Here is a 20,545-nt window from a genome sequence, read left to right as displayed (position 1 = left end):
GGCATGACACCGCCTCATTTTAAGTAAATATCAGTAAATAAACACTTGACATTCTTGAGGAACGTAATGTCCATATCCCATCGTTTTGCCCAAGCAAAATAAGCCACCCCATGCTTTACTTGACATGCCACAATTCAACATCAGTATTCAGTGGCAATTTTTTAAATGCAGACTGTCCACATAGAGCAATATATGAACTGTAATTATCTGTGTAAGCTGGTGTTTTCGAAGTGAATTAAGGTATTACAAGCACTTGGAAAAAATGGAACATGTTGCTGTTTCTATTTCTGTATAATATCAAGCTTTATGTCTGTTGAACACAACCGATAGTCTGCAACTCGAGATTTTCTTGTTCAGGCTCGAAGAATCGATTTTCTGCTGCTTGTACTCAAACTCTTGTATACCAAAAGAATTGTACCACAGAACTGGAAATCATACTCGTACAGATGGGGAGCGCACTCATGTACTGATGCTGCCATCTCCTGGTCGCCAAAATCCTTTCTTACCAACAAGAAACTGCTCTTGGTGAACGGTCACCGACCAGTGAAGGGACCGCAAAACTGGACCGAGTTTGTTTATAACTTCTATGCTGTCTTGTACCAGAACATATCCACCCGGTCTCAATACACGATCCATCTCTGCAGCTATATCTACAACCTCACATCTGATGACATTGCAGAAGATCAAGTCATGAGAAACCAATAATCTTGATTCAATTGAATAAAGATTGAGTGACACATCCAAGTATATCACGGCAAAGACAATAAAAGAGGATCCAATTTCTAGTCCTTCAGCGTTCGGTCGAAAAAAAATTCATCAATTGAAAATATGAATGAGTAAATTAATAATACCTCTCCGGGAGCTCTTTGAAGAGAAAACTGGAATGAAGCAGATCATATGTTCGAGGGTAGGTATTGAAAGATTCGCACCAGTCATGATAGGTTCCAATCAACCCTCTGTCAAATATAACAGAAAGAGAATCTTGCACATGAATTGGGACAACATTCATAACCCAGAGTGGCATGTCGTTGAGCGCTGCTGCGAAGCTACGAGAATAAAAGGTCCTAGTGTCAGTGCAATTCCAAATATTGGAAGAAAATCAAATAACCATAAGGTATCTAAATAGTGGAATATGCCAAAAACATTGAATAAACCTGAAACCACTTGGATAAAGCACTGATTAGGTGAACAAGAGAGAAACAATACGTAACACAATAAAGCAGATATGTGTGCCAACATGAGCATAAAGTGGGAGTAGTGGAAATAAGGATGTTAAGGTGGATGTATGGTCATACAAGGAAGGATAAGATAAGAAATGAAGTTATTCGACGAAAAGTTGGAGTAGTACCGGTGGCAGAAAAGATGAGAGAACATAAATTAAGATGGTTTGGGCATATTCTTCGAAGATCCATAGATGCTCCAGTAAGAACAGAAGTTTGTCCAAGAGCATGACATGAAGAAAGGAAGAGGTCGGCCGAAACTTACCTAGGGGAAAGTAGTAAAACAAGATTTAATGAAGTGGGAAATAGATTGCCGTATGGCTTGTCTTAGGGCGGAGTGGAGGAAAGCTATTAGCATTGTAGAGTGGCAGAATTCCTATGCTCCAAACTGTCCTTTTTAGCCCTTTTTTCTTCCCCCCCACACACACACATATATATTCACTTTTGTATATTTATTTTTATTTTTATATAATTATTTCTTTTCCCTCAATCGGTCTTGCTTTTATTTTATTTATTTTTGGGTTCATCGACTGCCGACCCCAATTAGTTTGGTATAAAGGTGATGTTGATGTTGATGTTGATGTGTGGCCACACAACTAAGAGAGAAAACCTTCCCATTATGAGTAAAGGAGAAAGTGATGTCCAATTAGCTGGTAGTTCATATAATCTTACACTTACCCTCCATAACCAGCATTCATATCCATCACATTCCTCACGCTTGACCAGTTGATGCCAAGGCCTTCCAAATAAACATCTGAAACAAGGGCAGACCAGTGTTTGCTATCTTCGTAGAACATTTGCTCAGTTTCAACTTCACTTGACAAGCTTAAAGGTTTAATCCTGAGCCTTTTAGGCCAGGGAGCAGGCCAACTTCTATTCTCTGGAAGCCTGTTAAGGCAGCCGCCAAGAGGAACATACCTGGATCACAATAACAAACGATATGAGAAGGACATACAAACATGGAAAATTGAATTGTGAGTCAAAGATGATGGAACGAGAAGCGAAGTAAGGTTGAAGATGGAGCAATCTTGGACATAATTAGAAAGATCACAAGCTGAGCAAATTCCCTTCCTTTGGAGGTCCCACATTTATTAATCAGATGGATAGCAAAAATGACACAAAGGTCAATGCATTTGTTAGATTAATCCTCTGATTTGGAGCAATTGGGAAACCGGACTGAGCAAAGGCTTTTGACCAGGACCAACTTAACCTGATTCATAACCACCCTCTATTGACACTGTCTAACAGAGAGCTAATCCATTTAGCTAATGCTCAGTAAAGCCAACAACTTTCAATTACTCTGCCTTAAACTGAATACTTTCCCATATCTACACATCTTTTTGGCCTTCCTTCTCTCTGTATGTGCGCATGTGCCCATGCATGGTCATGCAGGCATGTATGGATTCTTGGGTGCAATTAGGTGATTCTACATCCCAGCCTGATGGACATGACACAACAGCATGTCTACAACAGAAGCTATTGTTTGAATAACCAATGCTATATGACAGTAGTACCAAGAATGTTGCCGCTGATCTTGCTGTTCACATAAAGGGGGACTACTTTGTTCACGTTCCTGATAGCAGGAAGATGAAACAGGTTTTTGATATATCACCAGGCCAATCCCAGATGAGTCAATAGCTTTAGCCACCACCTTCCAGCACATGGACTTCGTCAAATCAACCATAGCTGCAGAACAAGTGGATCATCAAGGCCCAATTAAATCAACACCAGTTGTTGACATCTCCAACCATTTTATTCAGGATTCACTGCAGACGTAATGATGTTAAACTTGCAGACTCAGCGAAGATGTAAAAAGACACGAGGAAGGAAGAAAATTATGTCAGCTTACACACCATTCCAGACAGTTTGATCCTTCTCGTCATTGCGATAAACTGGGGTAGCTGACCATAGAAAGAAACCCCCAGGCCTGAGAATCCTGTTGAGCTCCAATAGTGGCTTCCCACCTACATTTTCCACAAAAACCAAATAAAGATGAACTCAAGACTACACAAAACTTCTATAATGGCATGTGACTGATCGACAGGAAGTACCATCTCCATCCCAGTGAACCCTGCATCTTGCACAATGAATCAAGTCATACACGTTATCCGGAAAAGTCAGCATCTGTGTTCCTATAACGGAAAGAGTGGCAGGAATTCCTCGTTCTAGAGCAAATTGTATCTGAGCTTCATGCTCATCCTTTGGGGCCAATGACATGGTAATTACATCTTTGTCCAGCAAATAACCACCAAAGCTGGCAACTCCACAGCCAACATCTAAAATAACCCTGACGTGTTTTCCCCATTCTATGGTCGGTAAAGTCTGAGTAAAACAAGCAAATCAGAGATTATGTAATGAACTATTTGCAGCCAGTGCCAATGCCAGTGCCAGTGCCAGTGCCAGATGCCAGACTTGCCAACAAAATCAATGTGAAAGTATTGACCCTTTTGCAACTCAAAAGACGACCAAGCACGGTAATATATCCGGTACCTTTTCTACAAACTCAATATAATTAGCAACTCCATCCTTAAATTGAGTTCCTCCTCCTGGAAAATGAAAATAATCACCAGATTTCTGCACCCAGTTTTGGTCCTTCTTGTATTCAACAAGCTTTGGGTGAGGAACATTGTTGTACCAGATCTGCAGGACACAAAGATGAAAACGGCCAGTATTAGTTTATTGGTAAACCACGTAACATGAAGAGATCTCATCTGGGTCCAACATTTTCGTGGAATCAGCAGAGGACTTGATTTGAGAAAAGGCAGAAATCCCAATGCCAATACGACTGCAATTACTTCTACAAGTCAGTATGAGTAATACTCACCGATAAGAGGCAACATTTATGAGAACTCAAACTAGAGGGATTCAAAAAAGAAATTCTTCAAACATAAAGTGATCACCGGATGGGAGCATCGGATTTACATCACACCAAACTCATTGAATATTCCGTCAATCAAGTAATGAGGGAGTAACACAAACATCATATTATAATAGCTGATGATGTGATAGATCACGCCAATCTCAGGTCATTTGGCCGTGACTGCATCTAGATTCAAGAAGTCAACATTCAAACGATCTTTTACCAAACTGAACGCCAAAAAGGCATTACTAAGACACTCCCAAGAAAAACTTATTTCTTGAATCAACAATCAACCATAAAGATACGCGTTCAAACTCAAATCACAAATCTTACCAAAATCAATATATCAATCTCACCATGTCCCTGCTCTTAGGCCACGGAACAGGCACCTTATACCCTTTCGGAAGTGGCACCAGACAACGCGGGCTAGGGCTCGGGCAATGCCGCTCTCGGTGTTCCATGTGCCGCCTCGACTTCAACCCCTTGATCGCCTTGAAATTGTCCAAGCACGGTATGAAATCCACCGCCGTCGGTCCCTTACACACCGCCCACTTCAAGCTCAAATCCAGAGGCGCGCCATCCAACGAAGTGGGCGGCGCTTTTCGCGGCGGTTCTCCGACCGGGGCCGGAACGGACGGGTTCGACGGCGGAGGAGGAGGCGTCGGCGAAGAGATCCGTTGGAGATCGGATTGGGAGTAGAAGGAGAGTGAGGATTGAGAGCCAGCGGTGAGGACGAGGAGGGTGACGAAGAGCAAGAGCAAGATCGTGGATGCGAGGATGAAGGGGTATTTTCTTTCTTTGAAGAGGTTTTGCACTGCTGATAGTGCCATTGTCGATCTTGTTCGAGGCAGGATGTGATCGGAGATTGTATCTAGAGAGAGAGAGAGAGATATCTTGAAAGGAAGGTAGAGGATGTTGGACGCGGTAATTGACAGGGGGAAATTCGAAATATCGTTATATATCCACTAGTAACAATATAACCATAGAGAAAATAATCGAACTCCTTAGTTTAGGCACGTAAAACCCGTATTTCAATGGAAAAAGTTCGTTTTCTGTTTTGCTAGATTAAAAGAAGAAATATTTTGCTCAAAATAAAAGTTTGACATCCTTCCGCACCCTATTTGCACTCGAAATAAGTTATAGTTATGTAAAAATCAAATGTAATAGATGTGGACAACCGACGTTGACGTAAATAAATTTTATTAATATTTCAACAATTTTTGGATATTTTTCCCTTTCCTTTTTTTTTTTTTTGGAAGCTCGCCTTCCATTGAGGTAGGTCGCGGCCCTCGCCCGGATCGGCACCAAGCTACGTGACCCACGATCGGCGAGGCCGGCCTAGCTCAGACCATTTTGGCCTTCTCAAGACCGATAAGGGCTCGATGACCCCAACCCAATATTGGCGAGCGCTCGATGACCCTTACCGGCCATTTCAAGAAAAATAAAAAAGAAAAGAAAAGAAAAATTTTGAGTAGAATATTATTAAAATTATCCATATTAACGCCGGCCATGTGACATAGGACAATCAATGTCCCCGCCCACGTCAACGATTTCTGATCAAAATAGATCAAATGGACTCAATTGGAAAAACACGAAAATATTTAGAATTCAATTGACAAAATTAAAAGTTTAAAAAAATTAATAAAAATACCATAAATTTATGACTTTTCAATAATTTTCTCTCGGCCAACTGTGATCAAATTGCTAAGGAAAAGGATGAAGAAGCACCATGCGCATTCACTCACAAACTTCTGAAAACAATGACTGCGCTATTTACTTAAATAACCAAACAAACTTGTTATGATAAAAAAAATATATATATTCTTATACGAAAATCATTTTAGAAGAAAAAATAGTTACCCATTTATTTAGTGATTTTAAAAAAGTCTTCTTTCTTAGAAGGGGAATGCATTTTTTCTCAACTTAGGCTTGTTTTTAGTCGGAAAATTTTTCCGAACATCGAAAGTAAATTAATTTTCCTGTAAGGATTTTCCATCGAATAATCAGACCCTAAGCGTGCGGAACACGGGCGCATTGATTAAGCAAAACAAGTGCAAACACTCACATGCAGCTATACGGCGCAGGAGTTACCACCACCAAAATGAGCACACACCTTTTAAAAATAAGCTAGCCCACGAACGCAATACTCCAAATCTTCCGCAGAAGACATTCTATGCGTAGTCTACTCATTTTGTTTCGATTTGATGCGGACACGGAACCAGTTTTCGAAAGACTCTTGCTTCCATTTCCAGGTAATCCTTCCCTAAATCATGTATGCCTTAAGCACATTTCAATATGTAGACATAACATCTAATGCTCAAAGTCGCCAAACAATAAAGAATTTCCCTTCACAGACTTGAATGAGAAAATCAGTACATGGAACACCCGGCTTTTCGATACAATGACGGAGAGATCTAAAACCATAGTATCTAGCAAGGCTATTGGACATCAATGGTGTCGGACTTGTGAGTATTCAGACTATAACAGATCCGATGAGCAGTCACTCGCTTTTGACAATTATCCGATTCCGGCATTCCCCAAGTTTCTCCACTCCCCACATTAAAAGAGGGCACATCAGATTTTTCTAGACTCCCTAGATCATCAATTCAGATTATCAAAGCCAACAGACACAGATAAGGTGAAAAGCTCATTAGTACAATTTGAAACTCATTTTGTACAACCGCAAAAACCTCATCCCAGAGGGAAAAAAGTGGTTTGGCAAGATTTGTTACAAAATGCTGCATCTCTTACTCTGTTATTCCCGAACCTGCATTTTCCAGATCAACTTCTCCCATACCTGTATCTTCCTCTTCTTCACTGTCTTCATCTCCACTAACCTCCTCATTCTTCTGGCGCAACTGAGCCATGTGCTCAGCAAGTAATTTGTCATCACGTTCACTCACCTATTCAGATATGTGTGCTTATTACAGTCTCAAAGAAGTGATTTTCAAGTGTTGCAGAAATGCCAAAACAGATGAATGTATCGTTTAAGTTTTGCAAGAGAAGAAAATTGGCAGGATCACATCAAGTTCGGGATGCATGAGATGCGCAGAAGAATAAGTAACTAGTAAATAGAAGAAACTGCTCACCGCTCTAGGGGCCTCCTTCACAACAAGTTTCCCCTTTTGCTTCTCAATAGCTTCACTGCAGGCTGTCATAGCTTTATTAAGAATTGCCAATCCTTGCTCCTGCCAAAAGCAGCACAAAACCGGCCGAGGTTTCATGAGCTGACATGCCACCAAGAACTTAACAACACACAATTCTTCCTCTCTCAAGGGATATCAACATGTTCAAATAGTCTAAGTAGCAGTTTCTTTAAAGACAGCTTCTCAGTATATCCATGACAGTGATGAGGATCCAACAACTACATTGGCATCTAAGAGCATTGATTCCAAAAACTTATATCCTACGAAAATAGATCAAACATCGGCAGAGGAGGAATTTCATGTGGCAACTGTTTGGACAAGGACTTGCCGTGAGAACAAGATCTATTAGAAGCCAAGACAAAAAAATCAAAGGAAACTTTAGATGATCAGATGAATCACGAGTTAGCAAAACCAAATCCCTTAAGGCCGATAAAATTTGGACAGAAACCTACCATCATAAAGCTTAGGTTAGACTTAACAGACTTCCACACAAGGGCTAGCTATAAAAGTGATAATACGCAGAAAGGTGGAAAGATGTTGATGACAAGAAGTAAATTTTGGACAAAAGAAATTTCTCACAGAATTATCCATATTTCACAGTTGTAGACAAAAACACCCAAAACCCAACTCCCACTGCAAGAGTTACCAAAGGCTTGCAGTCTCAATAGTTCCTCCAAAGAGGTTAAATCTAGTAATAAAATCTGGAGAAAGAAGTATGGACAGAGAGCACTTCTGGAAGCCCTCAAAAGAACCAAAGTGAAAATGACGACTTTACAGGAGAAGGTCAAGAGAAGCACCGACCTTGTCCAGAGTCTGAGTAGTGAGCACATAAAGTGGAGGTGCAACCAGTTTGATTTTCACAGGACAATCATCATTTCCAGCAGCTTCAGCTTTCCTCATAGCATCCTACAGAACCAATTGTTAAAACAGCCAAACTAGAACAGTAACAAGTGAATACCTTATAGATGAAATCACTACTCTCTTGAACAGATGTATTCTAGATAGAGTGAACATAATCAAACACTAAGTAGAGACCTTAATATGCAGAACACCATCAAGCTGGAAACATTTCATTTCAATATCAGCTCGTATCTTCAATGGTTGTGGAGTCATCCTCCTCCTAATATTCTTTACCAAAGATTCTTTCACTTCCTCCGACACAGCAGGGACCACTTTTGTCACCTACAAACCGATTAAAACTGAATTGAGTGATAAGCTCGAAGAACCGCTCACAATCAGCATGTCATTGCATAGTCTACCTCTTGTCCATTAGGAACAACTTCTTTGATCTCACGGGTTAGTGAATCAAGAACAGAATCAGGATCTGTCACAATTATCTTAAACGCCTGCAAAAAGATATAGTTAGTAAACTCGGGACCCATGTCAAGCTCCTGTACCGCAGACCTCAAGACGAGCAAACTCATAAATGGCTGAACTACTCACCTCAAATGCATGTCCATATTTCCTATACAGAGGCCAGCCAATACTGACGTACAGTTCCTGTGAAAGATCATTGTGTTTCCCGTTAATAATCACGGAAACAAACAAGTAAATAAAGAGAACATCCCAAACAAAAGTTTCCAGCATGTATTCCTTTTCTGGTGAGCAATTCCACTGAAAGCAGCAGGAATTCAAATAAATTTTCTCCAGTTAGTGACTCAAACTCCACTGAAAGCAGCAGGAATTCAAATAACTTCTCTCCAATTAGTAACTCACAACCCTCAAAACTTTTTACAACTCAGAGCCTAACCACCAAGCCTGAAGACATGGATTTGCTCCACCAGGAACACTGCCGTTCTGCCAAACAGTGGTCACATAGAAATGTTTCATTGGAATGACCTAAACAACAACCACAGGTTGTCAAATTCACTTCGGAAACTCAATCTGTGCCACCAAGACCAGAGATTCTTAACCTCAATTTACGAGGAAAAAAGAATTAAAAACCAGCAGCCGTACTCAGGTCACTCGCAGGTAAGCATCCGAACAAAAAAATTTCCTAATCAACCATCAAGCGATAACAACGAACGCAGAAATTGGGCGAAACATAATCGACTAAGCATAGAACTCCAATCCGATACCAACACGCCCCAATTGAATCACGCGTTCCACATATATCAACACATACAATCCAATAGGTTAACCAATCACGCACCTCCAGATCAATACCCAGAGTCTCCGCCACGTGCCGCATGATGGAGTGGACGAGCTTGCTCTTGTTGTACCTCTCCTCGCACGCCTGGATATCCTCCTCGGACACCCTCCTCTTGCTCAAATCGATGTAGCCCTTCTCCTTGTCGACCCTGAGCACCATGACGGGCTCGATCCGGCCGACCTTGATCAGGCTGCTGACGGAGCGGATCCGGCGGCGGGAGAGCTCGGAGAAGAGGATCATCCCCTCGATGTTGTTGTACTCGAGCAGCGAAACGTAAGCCCCCATGTCGGCGATGTTCTTCACCTGGATCATCACCGCCATGTCCACCTCCGGGTACTTCGCCTCGTACATGCGGCACTCGAGGTTCGGGGCGTGGGACGCCATTGGAGGGGTTTAATCGGCGAGGGACTGAAGGCTCTTTTAGGGTTTTTGAGTTCAGAAGAGAGAGCATCCGTTTGCGCGAAAAGGGCGAGAAGGGAAGTGCAAGACGAAAGCTGAAAAATGATGGATAGTGGGTAAGCGGACTGACCCGACCGAGCTATTCGGTTTACCCGCGTCCGATTAAGTAGAGAGCCACAGGCCCGTATCGCATGGTCCAAGCCCGCTCGGCACCATTCGGGCTTATTTGGGCCGAAATTAGAAAGAATAAGGGCCGACTTGATTCGGGTCTTGTCGACAGTGCACATTTAATGTTTATTTGCACTTGAAAGAATAAGTAAAAAGCAAATTTTTGCTTTCCCGTCGAAATTTAGAAAGTCATCCAAATATTAATAGATCATGTATAGATTATATACGTTTCAATATTTGCAAGTTGTGAAAGTTTCGAGTGTTTCGTGCAAAAGTGATTACGGTCGAATTTTCTATTCTGGCCTATTAAACTTAATGAGGTGAATTGGGTGGGCTTAATCGGATGTTTACGAAACATCGGATTACCAATTTCCATTAAAATTGAAATCGGAATATTAAATCGAAAGACTAACGTAGGGCAAATTTGTATCATTCTATTGATTTGTAGCCAAAATTGGAGCTACACTTGTAGAAAATAAAAGCGAGCCGACCGGAGCCGACCCGAATTCAATGTCCCTCGCACTTCCCTCTCCATCTCGATCATTCATGATGGCATGACGTCTACCCCAAGCGCTTTCTCTCCTTAGTTCCTAAGCAAAGCCAAAAAGAAAAAGAAAAAGAAGAAGAAGAAGAAGAAAAAGGAATGGCCACTGTAATTACAGTATCAACAACAAAAGCAAAGCAAAGCAAAGCAGAGAGCCACGACCAAGTAAAGAAGCCGATGCTGTCGATTTCAAGAACCATCGCCTGGAAAAAAATCGAAAAAGCCACCTTAAACTCCCCGCTCACCCTTCGCTTCAGTTCAGTCTCCGTCTCTCTGGAGCCCTTCCCCTTTCGTCCCCACCGAGGCCACGTTACGTTCATGGCGTTGACCTCCGCGGGCTCACCGGACGCCTTGGTCCTCGCGAGCGCAATCACGGCATCGGCCAGAGACGCCCTCGCCCACCGGAGGAACTGCGAGCAGCTCGCCGAGCACGTGGAGCTGGTACGGGCTTTGCTGGAGAAGGTGAGCGGTACGGACCTGGCGAGAGTGCCGGAGATCCAAGACGGTCTGGGGGAGCTGGAGGAGGTTTTGGGAGAAGCGCTTGAGCTGGTGGAGAGTTGCAGAGATAAGGGCTGCATCTACATGGTCGCCACAGGCTGGAACGCGGTGTACGAGTTCCGCCGCATGCAGGCGGAGATCGATCGGCGCGTGAAGAACCCCACGTTGATTTCGCTGGTGCATGAGTTTCGCATGGAGGTAATTAATGGGAGAACCCTCTCTTTAGTCGAGCTGCTCCTGAGCTACTGAAACTCTGCTAAGAAGATCGCTCTAACTTGAATCATCTTAAACTTATCAAGATGAATACATTAATACCTATTATAAATTTTCAACTTCGGTAATCTTTTGAAAATCAACAAGTTCCAAAGTCATCAGCTCGACCTTATTATCAAGTCGATTAAGTTGAACTCGTGTTTACCGAAAACATGGTCGACTAGAGTACGTTACTACCCAGGAAGCCGAGCTCGAGACAAATATCCAGCCCTATAAAATTCGAGTCGAGCCGAGATCCGACCTTAGAGAATGTTGGCTGAAATTGATTAGACGAACGATTATTGATCTGTCAAAGCGTACATAGAATCAATGCGCTCTTTCTTCGCTTATCAATTAAGTTTTAAGTTCTGATTAAAAAAAAGTTGAGTTTTAAGTTGGATTTTAAACGTCATCAGTCCACGGGCATATCTTCTCTTGTTTTGCCACGTCCGTCAAATTGCTGTCGGAACTGTTGAGACGAAAAGTTGAAGAAGTGCAATTAAATAAGATAATAAATCATTGCAGTTAGCACGTTTATTAGTTAAAGAATACTTTTGCCGCCAACAATTCTTCCTCGCCTTATGATTAAAATAAAGTTGCGTCCACAGATGGCCTTGTTGCCTTTTCATTTCTTGAAAGATAAATCGCAGGAAATAATTGTCATTAACAATATGACCAAGTAATAACGCAATTTGTTACTTAATCGCATCAAAAAGCGCTCAAAGAGATTAAGCAAATTTCTTATCTTCTTATAGGAGAAATTACCACATAAAAAACACGCATTTATGTCAATTCAGTCATAAACTTTTTAATTTGTCTAATTTAGTCCTAAACATTTTGATGATTTGTCAATATAGCCCTTTCGACTAGTTTTGAATTGAAATTACTGATGTGGATGCAAGCCGTCCTACGTTTTGCGGCTGGCGATAAGGTTGATAATATTTATAAATTTTTTAAAATAAATTATGAATTTTTTATAATTTTATAATTTTTCTTTCTTTCTTTTTTCTTTTATTTCTTTTAAGCCTAGCAAGGGTCGGCAGCTACCCTTGCCAGACTTCGTAGAAAAAAATAAGGGAAAAAAATAAAATAAAATCATAAAATATTGTAATGTCCATGTCAGCATAAGTCATCCTACCTAAAGTATTGCTAGTGTCTATATTAGGGATTTCTAGCCAATTTTGGCTAGAAGTACTAAATTGACAAATCGTCAAATATTTAGGATTAATTTATCAAATTGAAAGGTTTATGCTTAAATTGGCACAAAAGCAATAGATTTAGTACTTTAATTTTCCGACACTTATAACACTCTGATCCTTCTTTGGGATTTCTCATTCCAGCATTTGAAGCAAGCCTTGAGAGCCATCGAAGACGATCACAGAGATTACACGCTGGACGAGTTAGACATCGAGGCTCAGAGCGCGATTCTGAACCCCGATCGGACCAATAGAGATGCGGACACATTGGAGAAGTTCCTGTATCGAGTGTACCCCGACCTGCGATTCGACGAAGCTCTCCAAGAGGAGCGAGACAAGCTCCATGCCGAGTTGCAGCGGTTGCGATCGAGGAACAACCCGAAGCAGTGTCGGGTGATCGAGCATCTCATCGGCGTCACCGAGAACGTGACAAACACGTTGCCGAGCAAGAAGGTCACGAAGCTGCTTGTGAATGAACCGGCAGTCGTCGTGTCTGGGTAAGTAAAAAGTCTGAACTGAATGCTCTTAGATTGGCTTCAATCCGGTTTAGCAGAACCGGTTTGTATAGTAGCTGGTGGAACTCCTTTGGTGTGGCCAGGTATATAAACAACGTAAAGTCCATCACGGAGAGCTTAGGCTCAAAGTTTCAAGATCAAGGCCAAGATGACTGGCAGGCTGATCTTTTTGGCTGCTGCATGGAGCCCTGTTTGAGTGAGTCTTTGCTTACAAACGCTTCGAAGCGCTCATAAAACGGACCAGTAAATAAATTGTTCTATTAGATCAAGCCAATCAAGCGCGTGTCTTGTGTAACGAAGAACGTAACTTGGATATGAACCGACTCCATCGCGAAGTCATAAGAAGCAAGTCGATTAGCCCCTGAATTCTGTCTTCTTTTTGCTTTCCAACCCTGGACGATTTTGTTTAATCAGAGCTCAATGACTCCATTAGGATTTAAGCCGTTCCTATCACGTTTACCATTGACTCCCCGACTGGACAGTGGTTTAGCTTGTGATTAACATCATCATTATCTTTGGTTAATCCTCATAAAGAAACGTTATTAGCTTACCTTGTAGAGGGCACCTTTTTTGTGACAGGCTTCAAGACCTGCCTATATCCCTGTGGAATGTTTGCAAAGATCGCAAGCGTAGTGTCCAAAGGAGAAATTTGTAAGTCCTTATTCCGAAAAAGACAATATGAGAGAGAGAGAGTGCATGAGCTAATACGTCTTCGATCCGATGGGCAGCTCCTGAACTCGCCGTGAACAATGTATTGGCATTCTCTCTCATCTGTGGTTGCTGCTGCTACACTTGCTGCGTCAGGAGGAGGCTGAGGGAGCTTTTCAACATTCAGGTGCTTTTTCTTTCTAATTGGTTTCTGAAAATCATGTCTTCCTCGGACAAATTCAAAATTCGTTGGAAGAAGGGAAAATCTCATCAGACTCGGGGTTGCTTGCTGTGTAGGGAAGCTTATGTGATGACTTCCTAACGCACCTGATGTGTTGCTGCTGCGCAATGGTTCAAGAAAGGCGCGAGCTTGAACTGAGAGGCTTCGAGGGTACGTGCGTCTCCAGATGTAGCCTACTCCTCGGCCAGTCCTGCTGCTTATTTACTGCAAATTCCATCTTTGCAGGGTGCCAGGGGAGAAAAATGATTCCTCCACCTTACCAATTCATGAATCCTTGAACCGGCCAACTGGCGACTGATAGTAGCAGACTATCAGTACTTCGTTTTGTATTACACTGCTACATAGGTTAGTGCATAGAGAGAGAGAGAAAGAGAGCGTTTGTATGAATACGAATCTGTGCTACACAGAGTGGTTTCTTTGCATGCGTAGTTAATAGAAACTCGATAGATATTGGTTTCCCAGGAACGGCAGATCAAAGACAAGAAGAAAGAACAGAAATTTATATAAACCTCTAAGCTCATGAGATTGTCCAAACCTGGACATGTCAAGTTCTTTAAGACCTCCTTAGTAGATACAGTCATACTGTCGGATGAATGACCGAATCGGAAAAGAGAAAAGAGAGAGTTCCACAACAGTCAAAATTATGTGAATCTTCATACATGGAGAGAAAGCACCGGTATCCAATTTACAAATGAGCAAGTCATGACTCGTGTAGTCTTCAGCTTGTTCAAAGAAGCTGGGGCCTATGGTTAAATGCGACGGAAGATTGCCTGCTAACCTGGAAATTAAACTGAAGGCAGTGTCAGCAGCCAAAAAGAAAGAACTACCATCGCCATGTCGGAAAAAGCGAAACTACAACTCATTTCCGTGAGAACCTATCTCGTTGATTCCCGGAGGGAAAAGCCACCGATACAACGCTGACAACTTAGTATTCATAGAACTCTGCTCCACCCGATTGGCCTTCACATTACATAATGCATCATAATCATGCTTCAAATGCGGTGCTGCTATCTTTTCCTGAGAAAGAATAATACTTCCATGAAATATGAGCAGCAAATATTCTATCTCAGGGAGAACCTTCAAACCACGAATAATACCTTAAAAACTTCAAACGGACAAGAATCAGCACCACCGCAACCCTGTAGAAGGCAAAGATACGAGGCAATGTTACACATTTGAAGACAAAATAAGGCGCAATGAACTCCAATATGCTGAAAAGAGAAATATAACAGTTATGGTGAATGCAATAATGACTACCATAATCAGGATTACTGTCTCATTTAACCTAAAATGAGGAGTCCAAGAAAATTATACCATGAACACAGATAATAAAAGAAAAACAATTGAGCGAGGAGTTCAATGTGTATGATCGACAACATACCGGCATGGGAGTGGGATGCTCATTGTGTAATACTTGCACGTAGTACTTGCTTGAAACATTAGCAGGACAACTATAAAGTACCAGCATATTATTCCCACCAAAAGGTGCCACAATGCTCCCCCTCCAATTTCTGTTATGAGGAGGTTTTGGAGGAAATGGCAAGGGTTGCTCTCTCTGGATTTGCTCAAACTCTAAATTATCAAGATACAAAGCCATTAAGAACAGTGTGACCACAAACCAGAAGGAGATGTTGGAACAGTGGCAAACAACTTCAGCCTCATCACATGTTTTCAAAGAAATTTAAGTACTGAAAACTTTTGGCCAAAAAACTAGAGATGTCAGCTCATACTACAACCAAATAATGAAATACGAAGAAGTTTACCAGATCCTTCAAGGAAAAGGCCTAGGAGACAGGAAAAAGGAACCACAGTTTCAGCATGTGCAAACCGAAGTCTAGCTTTCTCATTACTTCCCGGAGGATGCTTTTCTAGAGAGAGAAAAATGCAAGTAGTTGAATTAGGACTAGGAACAAGTAAAGCTGGAAAGAGATAACAAGGCAAATCCACGATGAAGATATTACAGTGACAAGAGAGAAATCGTAATTGCATGCAGTTAATAACCTATCCAGCCATGATGAAGAAACTAAAGTTCAGTGCTGATGCCGCTATTGGAGATAGGTGACAGTCTACTTAGGGTCTACATTAATGGAATCTAGATTATCTAAGAAAACATTAACTTCCCTGAAAGTGACACATGCGATGAAGAGATTGATCTGTTCAAATAAGTTCCTTTCAACATCCTATACATGGACAAAAATCCGTCATTCTTTTGACACTGAAGTTGGTCTCAAACAAAGTTTAATACTGCAAGGGCCCCTTGCCCAGATCCAGGAGTTCCAAAGGTTCTCTAGAATGTAGAAGTCAATATCCAATAAGAGACTCAATTACCTAAATGTAGAGAGAAACTGACCAGCGGGATCCTCCTGATTATTGAAAACTCAGATTTCATGAATTGAAAATAAACAAATAAAAGGAAAACTGAATTGTGAAGTTTGATTTTTGAACAAACTGCACACTACATAGCATGCCCAGGAACTGGTTCTATTTGTTGATTATCCAATGGCACACACTGTCAACAATTTATAGAAAGACGAAAAATCAAAGAATCATTCCAATTTTCATTTCTACCACTACGAAAAATCATCCCTCATTCAGCTCTACCAAGACATTCATAAAGAAGCCCCAAGCTTATGTACTACTACACACTCCCATAGTAAAATGAGACAGAAAGGTCAAACAAGATAAGACTTGAAACATCTGTGTCACCTTCATTTGCCTGAATAGCTTCCTCCATGGATTCAACAACATCCTTCAGCAATGGTACGCCCATCCTGTAGTTCAGTGCTTTACCATATCCTTTCAGGATAAACAGCTCCAAGTCATCGGTCCACTCCAGCAAAGCAACCTTACCAAATGAAATACCAAGCGAAGTAAAGCAAAAAATCGTCAGAGAAGAAAAGCTCCTCAAACTTCAAAAAACACTTAAAGTTTGAAAAATAAAGCATTCAATTTGCGATTGACACCGCTAAAGTCATGGTTTCGTAAACCTTAGACATTCACAAAATCCACTATGTCAATGATTAATTATTTGACATTAGGTACCTAATATTAAGCATGTTACCGAAATAGATGTTCAATATTAGCAAAAGCCAACAGTTCAAACTAAAGTTGTTACCAGAACTCAAAGTAGGCACCCACAAGATACCATCATCACTCACCAAAATGGCACAGAGATTGGTAAATAATAGGTCCCAGGGGAAAAAACAGTAGAAAGTGATTTACCTCATCGGGGTTGAAAAGAGCACAGGCTTGATTGGTTATGTCCAACAATGATGCCTCCTGTAAGGAGAGAAATAAAGAAAAATAGCCCTACCGTCAGTTCCAGATGGAACTAGCCTTGAATTTGGCACAAGATAAGCACTTCTGTCAAGGGAAAAACAATCAAAAGGAGAATCAGCTATTGTCACCTGTTTGCAGAGAAACCAGAGAGAAGATGTATCCTGCCTTGTAAAATTCAACTTATAGCGACTTGCTATAGCCCCAGTAATTTCATCTAAAACGGGTTCCTTAAGCTTATCAACAGCAGGCTCCTGCTTTTTTCTAAAATCCTACACCACAAATCAGAATGCCTTTATTTTGTTAATGTTTGTGTCCCATGAGTCAAAGAGTTATGCAGCAAACAGGGCTTTTGAAATTCTGTTACAATTTTTTTTTTTTTTGTGAAATGCTGATATAAGAGCCTTGAATATTAGGCTTTGTGCAAACAGATATATTCGAGCTCTTTATTTCAAAAGGTACTATAGATGCGCATGGAAAATACCTTGTAATTTTCACAACAATCATGAAACCTGAGCAATATATCACTTGCACGACTTTCGCTGGTGACAGCAAAAGCTCGATGCTTCCCCGGGCCAAGAGTTCCCTTTCCACTAAATAGCCCCATTCCAAAAGCCACAGCACTTGCTGCTGCCCTAGGGACCTTGCCTCATTGAAAAGGAGAATAATTAAGACAACTTCACAGTGGACAGAAATAGAGATTCATTCCCAGACAATATGATCTTGCTGAATGCTATTCAGAATTCACGATGAATTGGAAAAAATTGTCAACAAATACTGAAGCTTAAGAGAGAACTCCAGACCGAATTAAATTATTCAACTTTATTTGCTTACCTGTGTTGCTTTTAGTGTATATATATCAGAGCGGTAGTCTTGACTGAACAATTCAGGAAATCTTTCACGACTCCTGATTCCAAGATCATACAACTCATCCTCTCCTTTGCTAATCAAATCTCCACCTTTCACTTTTCCTTTCCAAGGAGATGTCCATCCCCGCAACCAAGTAGGAACATTCTGCGCTAAATTCTTTTCTTCAGCATCTTTTACGAGTTCCTGTATGTGAGAAGCCAAATTTTCCAACTCTCTCATTCGTTTCTTGGTTGGAGAGCGAGTTCCATGCCTAGCCTATGTATACAAGAACAGGTGTTAGAAGCACAAATGATGAGGATATTATAACTACAACCCGCAGCAGTTGAAAGTACCAACACAACTACGGCTGATAATGCATGCAAGCTAGAGAATCACAAAGAAATCTTAACATGTTCCTAAAACTTCCCATTCCTGAACCTTGCGGCTGGTGGACCATCGCCGTGCTATTCAAAGGTTGACTTTTGCAACCTTATTGACTTCACAGTTTTTACACGTCAAGTTGGGGATATAAAAGATAGCTGATACCATAAGATACAAATCCCAGCAAGCAGGCAGTGCACCTAATTAATCTACCGCAGGCAATAAGGCAGGACCCAGTTAAGATAGGAATAAACCAGCAAACTCCACTAAATTTACGGAGAAGCCTCTACATTATACTCCTTGATGGATCAACTAGACCAGTCAGTACTAAGAGTTCGACGAAGAACGCTAAGATGGCCAGTCTAGCAATTCACTGCCAATCACTAAGGCAACCATATAGACAAACACAATTAAGAACATATAAAACAGAGATTACCACAAGATTTAAGTGAATAGGAGTACATCCATCGGGTACACTTGACGGCACATAAGCATTGTTTGGAACATCTTTCACGACACCATACCTGCATCAGAAAATAAAACAAGATAGGCAAACCAAAAGACCGTAATCTGATTTCGGACACAAAAAGAAAAATGCATGCTTTTTCCGTAGCGAAATTAGCACGTTTCTACTGAAACGAATGGGGGTTTGGGAGAGATTCAGCTAAGATGCACGAAAAGCCGAAGTCACCCTAGTGACTTTCTCATAGTTCCATTGATGGAAATCAGACTTAAACAGTTCCACTGAAGCGGAAATGCGAGGCGGAATCAAATCGATTGTTCTGCATTTGTTGCCGACCAAAAGAAAGAGGAGAGCATGGAATTCGTATTCATTGCGGAATACCATCAAACAGCAGAGGTTCAGATCAAGGACAAGGAGTTACCTGGTAACAGTGGAGAAGTGTTTCCGCACATCAAAAGCTTCTTCAGCCTCAGAACCAGTGCCGAAGATCATAGAAAGCATCAACAGAAGAGCAACCGCCATATCCCTCGTCATTCTCCCCCCCTCTCTCCCTCTCTCTCTCTCTCTCTCTTTCAAGTTTCAGATCAAAAGAAGTTTCTCTCTCTCTCTCTCTCTCTCTCTCTCTTTCTCTCTGAGTGTGAACAAGTTGGGTCGGGTCGGGTTCTATGCAAGCCCGACGCGATTGATTGGAACCGGTACAGGTCGACTCGGTACGGCAGATCGGGTTGGTCCGGTGCAGAGCCAATTTGCGTTCCTCTGCCGGGAGCAGTGTAGCACGACACTGGACACGCGAGGACACGCGTACACGGGTGCGATTTGAGAAATTTCAATTTTTTAGGGGCGAAATGGTAAGTAAAACCAAAACATGAAAGCCCCAAATTGCTAGCCTGATTTCATCTCCTCGCTTCTGCTCTCGTCGTCTCGTCTCTCGCTCTGTCTCTCTCGTTGTCAGCTCTGCCTCACTTGGCCGACGCCTCTTCGTCTCGTGGTCGCTCAGGCCGAGAGATCGGTTGTTGAAGAGGAAAGGGATTCCTCGCAAGGCTGCCTTCTTTTGACTGAGTGAACCTCAAAGTTTCCAAATAGTGAATCGATAGAGCGATGGATATGCTTGTTTTTTGGCCGAGACATCGGATGTTTCTGCATTGTTATATTATGTGAATAAACTGGTTTTAATTTTAATTTCATTAACATTTTGATTTTCCAGTAAAATGAAATCAAAGAAACGCGAGGTAAGGAGAGACTTCCTCCATGCATATATAGAAAAACACTTATTTAGATTCACATTGGCAATTACAAGAAGCGAGCGAACCATGACCATTGATGCGATAAATCTCACATGAAAATAACGATTCAACAGCTAGCATCAAAATGCACGATGTAATTAAGAAATTCCTCTCTATCAATCCATCTGACATGGAGTGCAGTTTGTTGTTTCTCGTATAATTAATTTAATTTAGCATTTGTCTTTCAAAGAGATGGTAGTGTACCAAAATTCATATTTGTGCTAGAACACAACCCAATTACAGAGAAAAAGGAGAAATAGATGTCCTTTGATTTCCTCTACTCACAAAAAATAATTACTTATATCATTTACAAAAATAAATAAATAAATATTTTTATTATTTATAGAGAGAGATTTAGACATAATTCATTATCAATAATCAAAATATTTTTTATTAACCAGTGATTATATCAAATAGTATATGAGATTATTTTTTAGAAAATATTTTTTAAATC

At 41.2% G+C, this 20,545-nt stretch overlaps 4 protein-coding genes across 8 annotated transcripts; 1 reads left to right on the top strand and 3 right to left on the bottom strand.

The window, feature by feature from the left end:
- Positions 1 to 438: 438 nt before the first annotated feature.
- On the bottom strand, positions 439 to 5,012 carry LOC115743618 (probable methyltransferase PMT23). Its single transcript, XM_030678469.2, has 8 exons — positions 4,437 to 5,012; positions 3,711 to 3,860; positions 3,272 to 3,542; positions 3,074 to 3,184; positions 2,735 to 2,906; positions 1,899 to 2,138; positions 852 to 1,046; positions 439 to 664 (listed from the first exon to the last, which is right to left on the bottom strand). The coding sequence occupies exons 1-8, from the start codon at positions 4,908 to 4,910 to the stop codon at positions 460 to 462; spliced, it is 1,818 nt and encodes a 605-aa protein (XP_030534329.1). The 5' UTR covers positions 4,911 to 5,012; the 3' UTR covers positions 439 to 459.
- Positions 5,013 to 6,714: 1,702 nt separating this feature from the next.
- Positions 6,715 to 9,879, bottom strand: LOC115743760 (eukaryotic translation initiation factor 2 subunit alpha homolog). The gene is made up of 7 exons (XM_030678697.2): positions 9,379 to 9,879; positions 8,670 to 8,726; positions 8,486 to 8,572; positions 8,262 to 8,408; positions 8,028 to 8,132; positions 7,170 to 7,268; positions 6,715 to 6,983 (listed from the first exon to the last, which is right to left on the bottom strand). Exons 1-7 carry the CDS (start codon positions 9,760 to 9,762, stop codon positions 6,828 to 6,830), a joined length of 1,035 nt encoding a protein of 344 aa, XP_030534557.1. The 5' UTR covers positions 9,763 to 9,879; the 3' UTR covers positions 6,715 to 6,827.
- A 783-nt stretch (positions 9,880 to 10,662) lies between these two features.
- Positions 10,663 to 14,213, top strand: LOC115743768 (protein MID1-COMPLEMENTING ACTIVITY 1-like). Of its 2 annotated transcripts, XM_048278681.1 has the most exons (7): positions 10,663 to 11,185; positions 12,580 to 12,932; positions 13,034 to 13,146; positions 13,530 to 13,601; positions 13,679 to 13,785; positions 13,896 to 13,989; positions 14,065 to 14,213. In XM_048278681.1, the coding sequence occupies exons 1-7, from the start codon at positions 10,667 to 10,669 to the stop codon at positions 14,115 to 14,117; spliced, it is 1,311 nt and encodes a 436-aa protein (XP_048134638.1). In that variant the 5' UTR covers positions 10,663 to 10,666; the 3' UTR covers positions 14,118 to 14,213. The 2 variants fall into 2 exon arrangements, with proteins under 2 accessions (XP_048134638.1, XP_048134639.1); XM_048278682.1 differs by lacking the exon at positions 14,065 to 14,213 and having other exon boundaries at positions 13,755 to 13,785; positions 13,896 to 13,906.
- A 222-nt stretch (positions 14,214 to 14,435) lies between these two features.
- On the bottom strand, positions 14,436 to 19,384 carry LOC115743769 (multiple inositol polyphosphate phosphatase 1). 4 transcript variants are annotated; one of them, XM_048278678.1, is made up of 12 exons: positions 19,230 to 19,384; positions 18,782 to 18,869; positions 17,950 to 18,240; positions 17,600 to 17,758; positions 17,247 to 17,387; positions 17,062 to 17,118; positions 16,542 to 16,684; positions 15,603 to 15,712; positions 15,221 to 15,411; positions 14,937 to 14,978; positions 14,715 to 14,856; positions 14,436 to 14,629 (listed from the first exon to the last, which is right to left on the bottom strand). In XM_048278678.1, the coding sequence occupies exons 1-12, from the start codon at positions 19,340 to 19,342 to the stop codon at positions 14,625 to 14,627; spliced, it is 1,482 nt and encodes a 493-aa protein (XP_048134635.1). In that variant the 5' UTR covers positions 19,343 to 19,384; the 3' UTR covers positions 14,436 to 14,624. The 4 variants fall into 4 exon arrangements, with proteins under 4 accessions (XP_048134635.1, XP_048134637.1, XP_048134633.1 ...); XM_048278680.1 differs by having other exon boundaries at positions 14,436 to 14,617; XM_048278676.1 differs by having other exon boundaries at positions 14,437 to 14,856.
- Positions 19,385 to 20,545: the final 1,161 nt, after the last annotated feature.

The sequence above is a fragment of the Rhodamnia argentea genome, chromosome 5 (assembly GCF_020921035.1).
Source record: "Rhodamnia argentea isolate NSW1041297 chromosome 5, ASM2092103v1, whole genome shotgun sequence".
Taxonomy (NCBI): Eukaryota; Viridiplantae; Streptophyta; class Magnoliopsida; order Myrtales; family Myrtaceae; genus Rhodamnia; species Rhodamnia argentea.
This window is presented reverse-complemented; position numbering and strand designations above follow the sequence as displayed.

Excerpts from the sequence above, each read along its gene's own strand:
- LOC115743760 (XM_030678697.2), bottom strand. The coding sequence starts at position 9,762 with ATGGCGTCCCACGCCCCGAACCTCGAGTGCCGCATGTACGAGGCGAAG. Across the intron at positions 8,409-8,485 it reads TTGTTCCTAATGGACAAGAG|GTGACAAAAGTGGTCCCTGC; the intron begins GTAGACTATGCA and ends ATCGGTTTGTAG. Across the intron at positions 6,984-7,169 it reads TGAAGGAGGCCCCTAGAGCG|GTGAGTGAACGTGATGACAA; the intron begins GTGAGCAGTTTC and ends ATATCTGAATAG.
- LOC115743769 (XM_048278676.1), bottom strand. The coding sequence starts at position 19,342 with ATGACGAGGGATATGGCGGTTGCTCTTCTGTTGATGCTTTCTATGATC. Across the intron at positions 18,241-18,781 it reads CTATTCACTTAAATCTTGTG|GCTAGGCATGGAACTCGCTC; the intron begins GTAATCTCTGTT and ends TTGTATACATAG. Across the intron at positions 17,388-17,599 it reads ATTGTTGTGAAAATTACAAG|GATTTTAGAAAAAAGCAGGA; the intron begins GTATTTTCCATG and ends TTTGTGGTGTAG.
- LOC115743768 (XM_048278681.1), top strand. The coding sequence starts at position 10,667 with ATGCTGTCGATTTCAAGAACCATCGCCTGGAAAAAAATCGAAAAAGCC. Across the intron at positions 11,186-12,579 it reads TGCATGAGTTTCGCATGGAG|CATTTGAAGCAAGCCTTGAG; the intron begins GTAATTAATGGG and ends TTCTCATTCCAG. Across the intron at positions 12,933-13,033 it reads CCGGCAGTCGTCGTGTCTGG|GTATATAAACAACGTAAAGT; the intron begins GTAAGTAAAAAG and ends TGGTGTGGCCAG.
- LOC115743618 (XM_030678469.2), bottom strand. The coding sequence starts at position 4,910 with ATGGCACTATCAGCAGTGCAAAACCTCTTCAAAGAAAGAAAATACCCC. Across the intron at positions 3,861-4,436 it reads GGCCTAAGAGCAGGGACATG|ATCTGGTACAACAATGTTCC; the intron begins GTGAGATTGATA and ends TGTGTCCTGCAG. Across the intron at positions 1,047-1,898 it reads ATGAATGCTGGTTATGGAGG|CTTCGCAGCAGCGCTCAACG; the intron begins GTAAGTGTAAGA and ends TTATTCTCGTAG.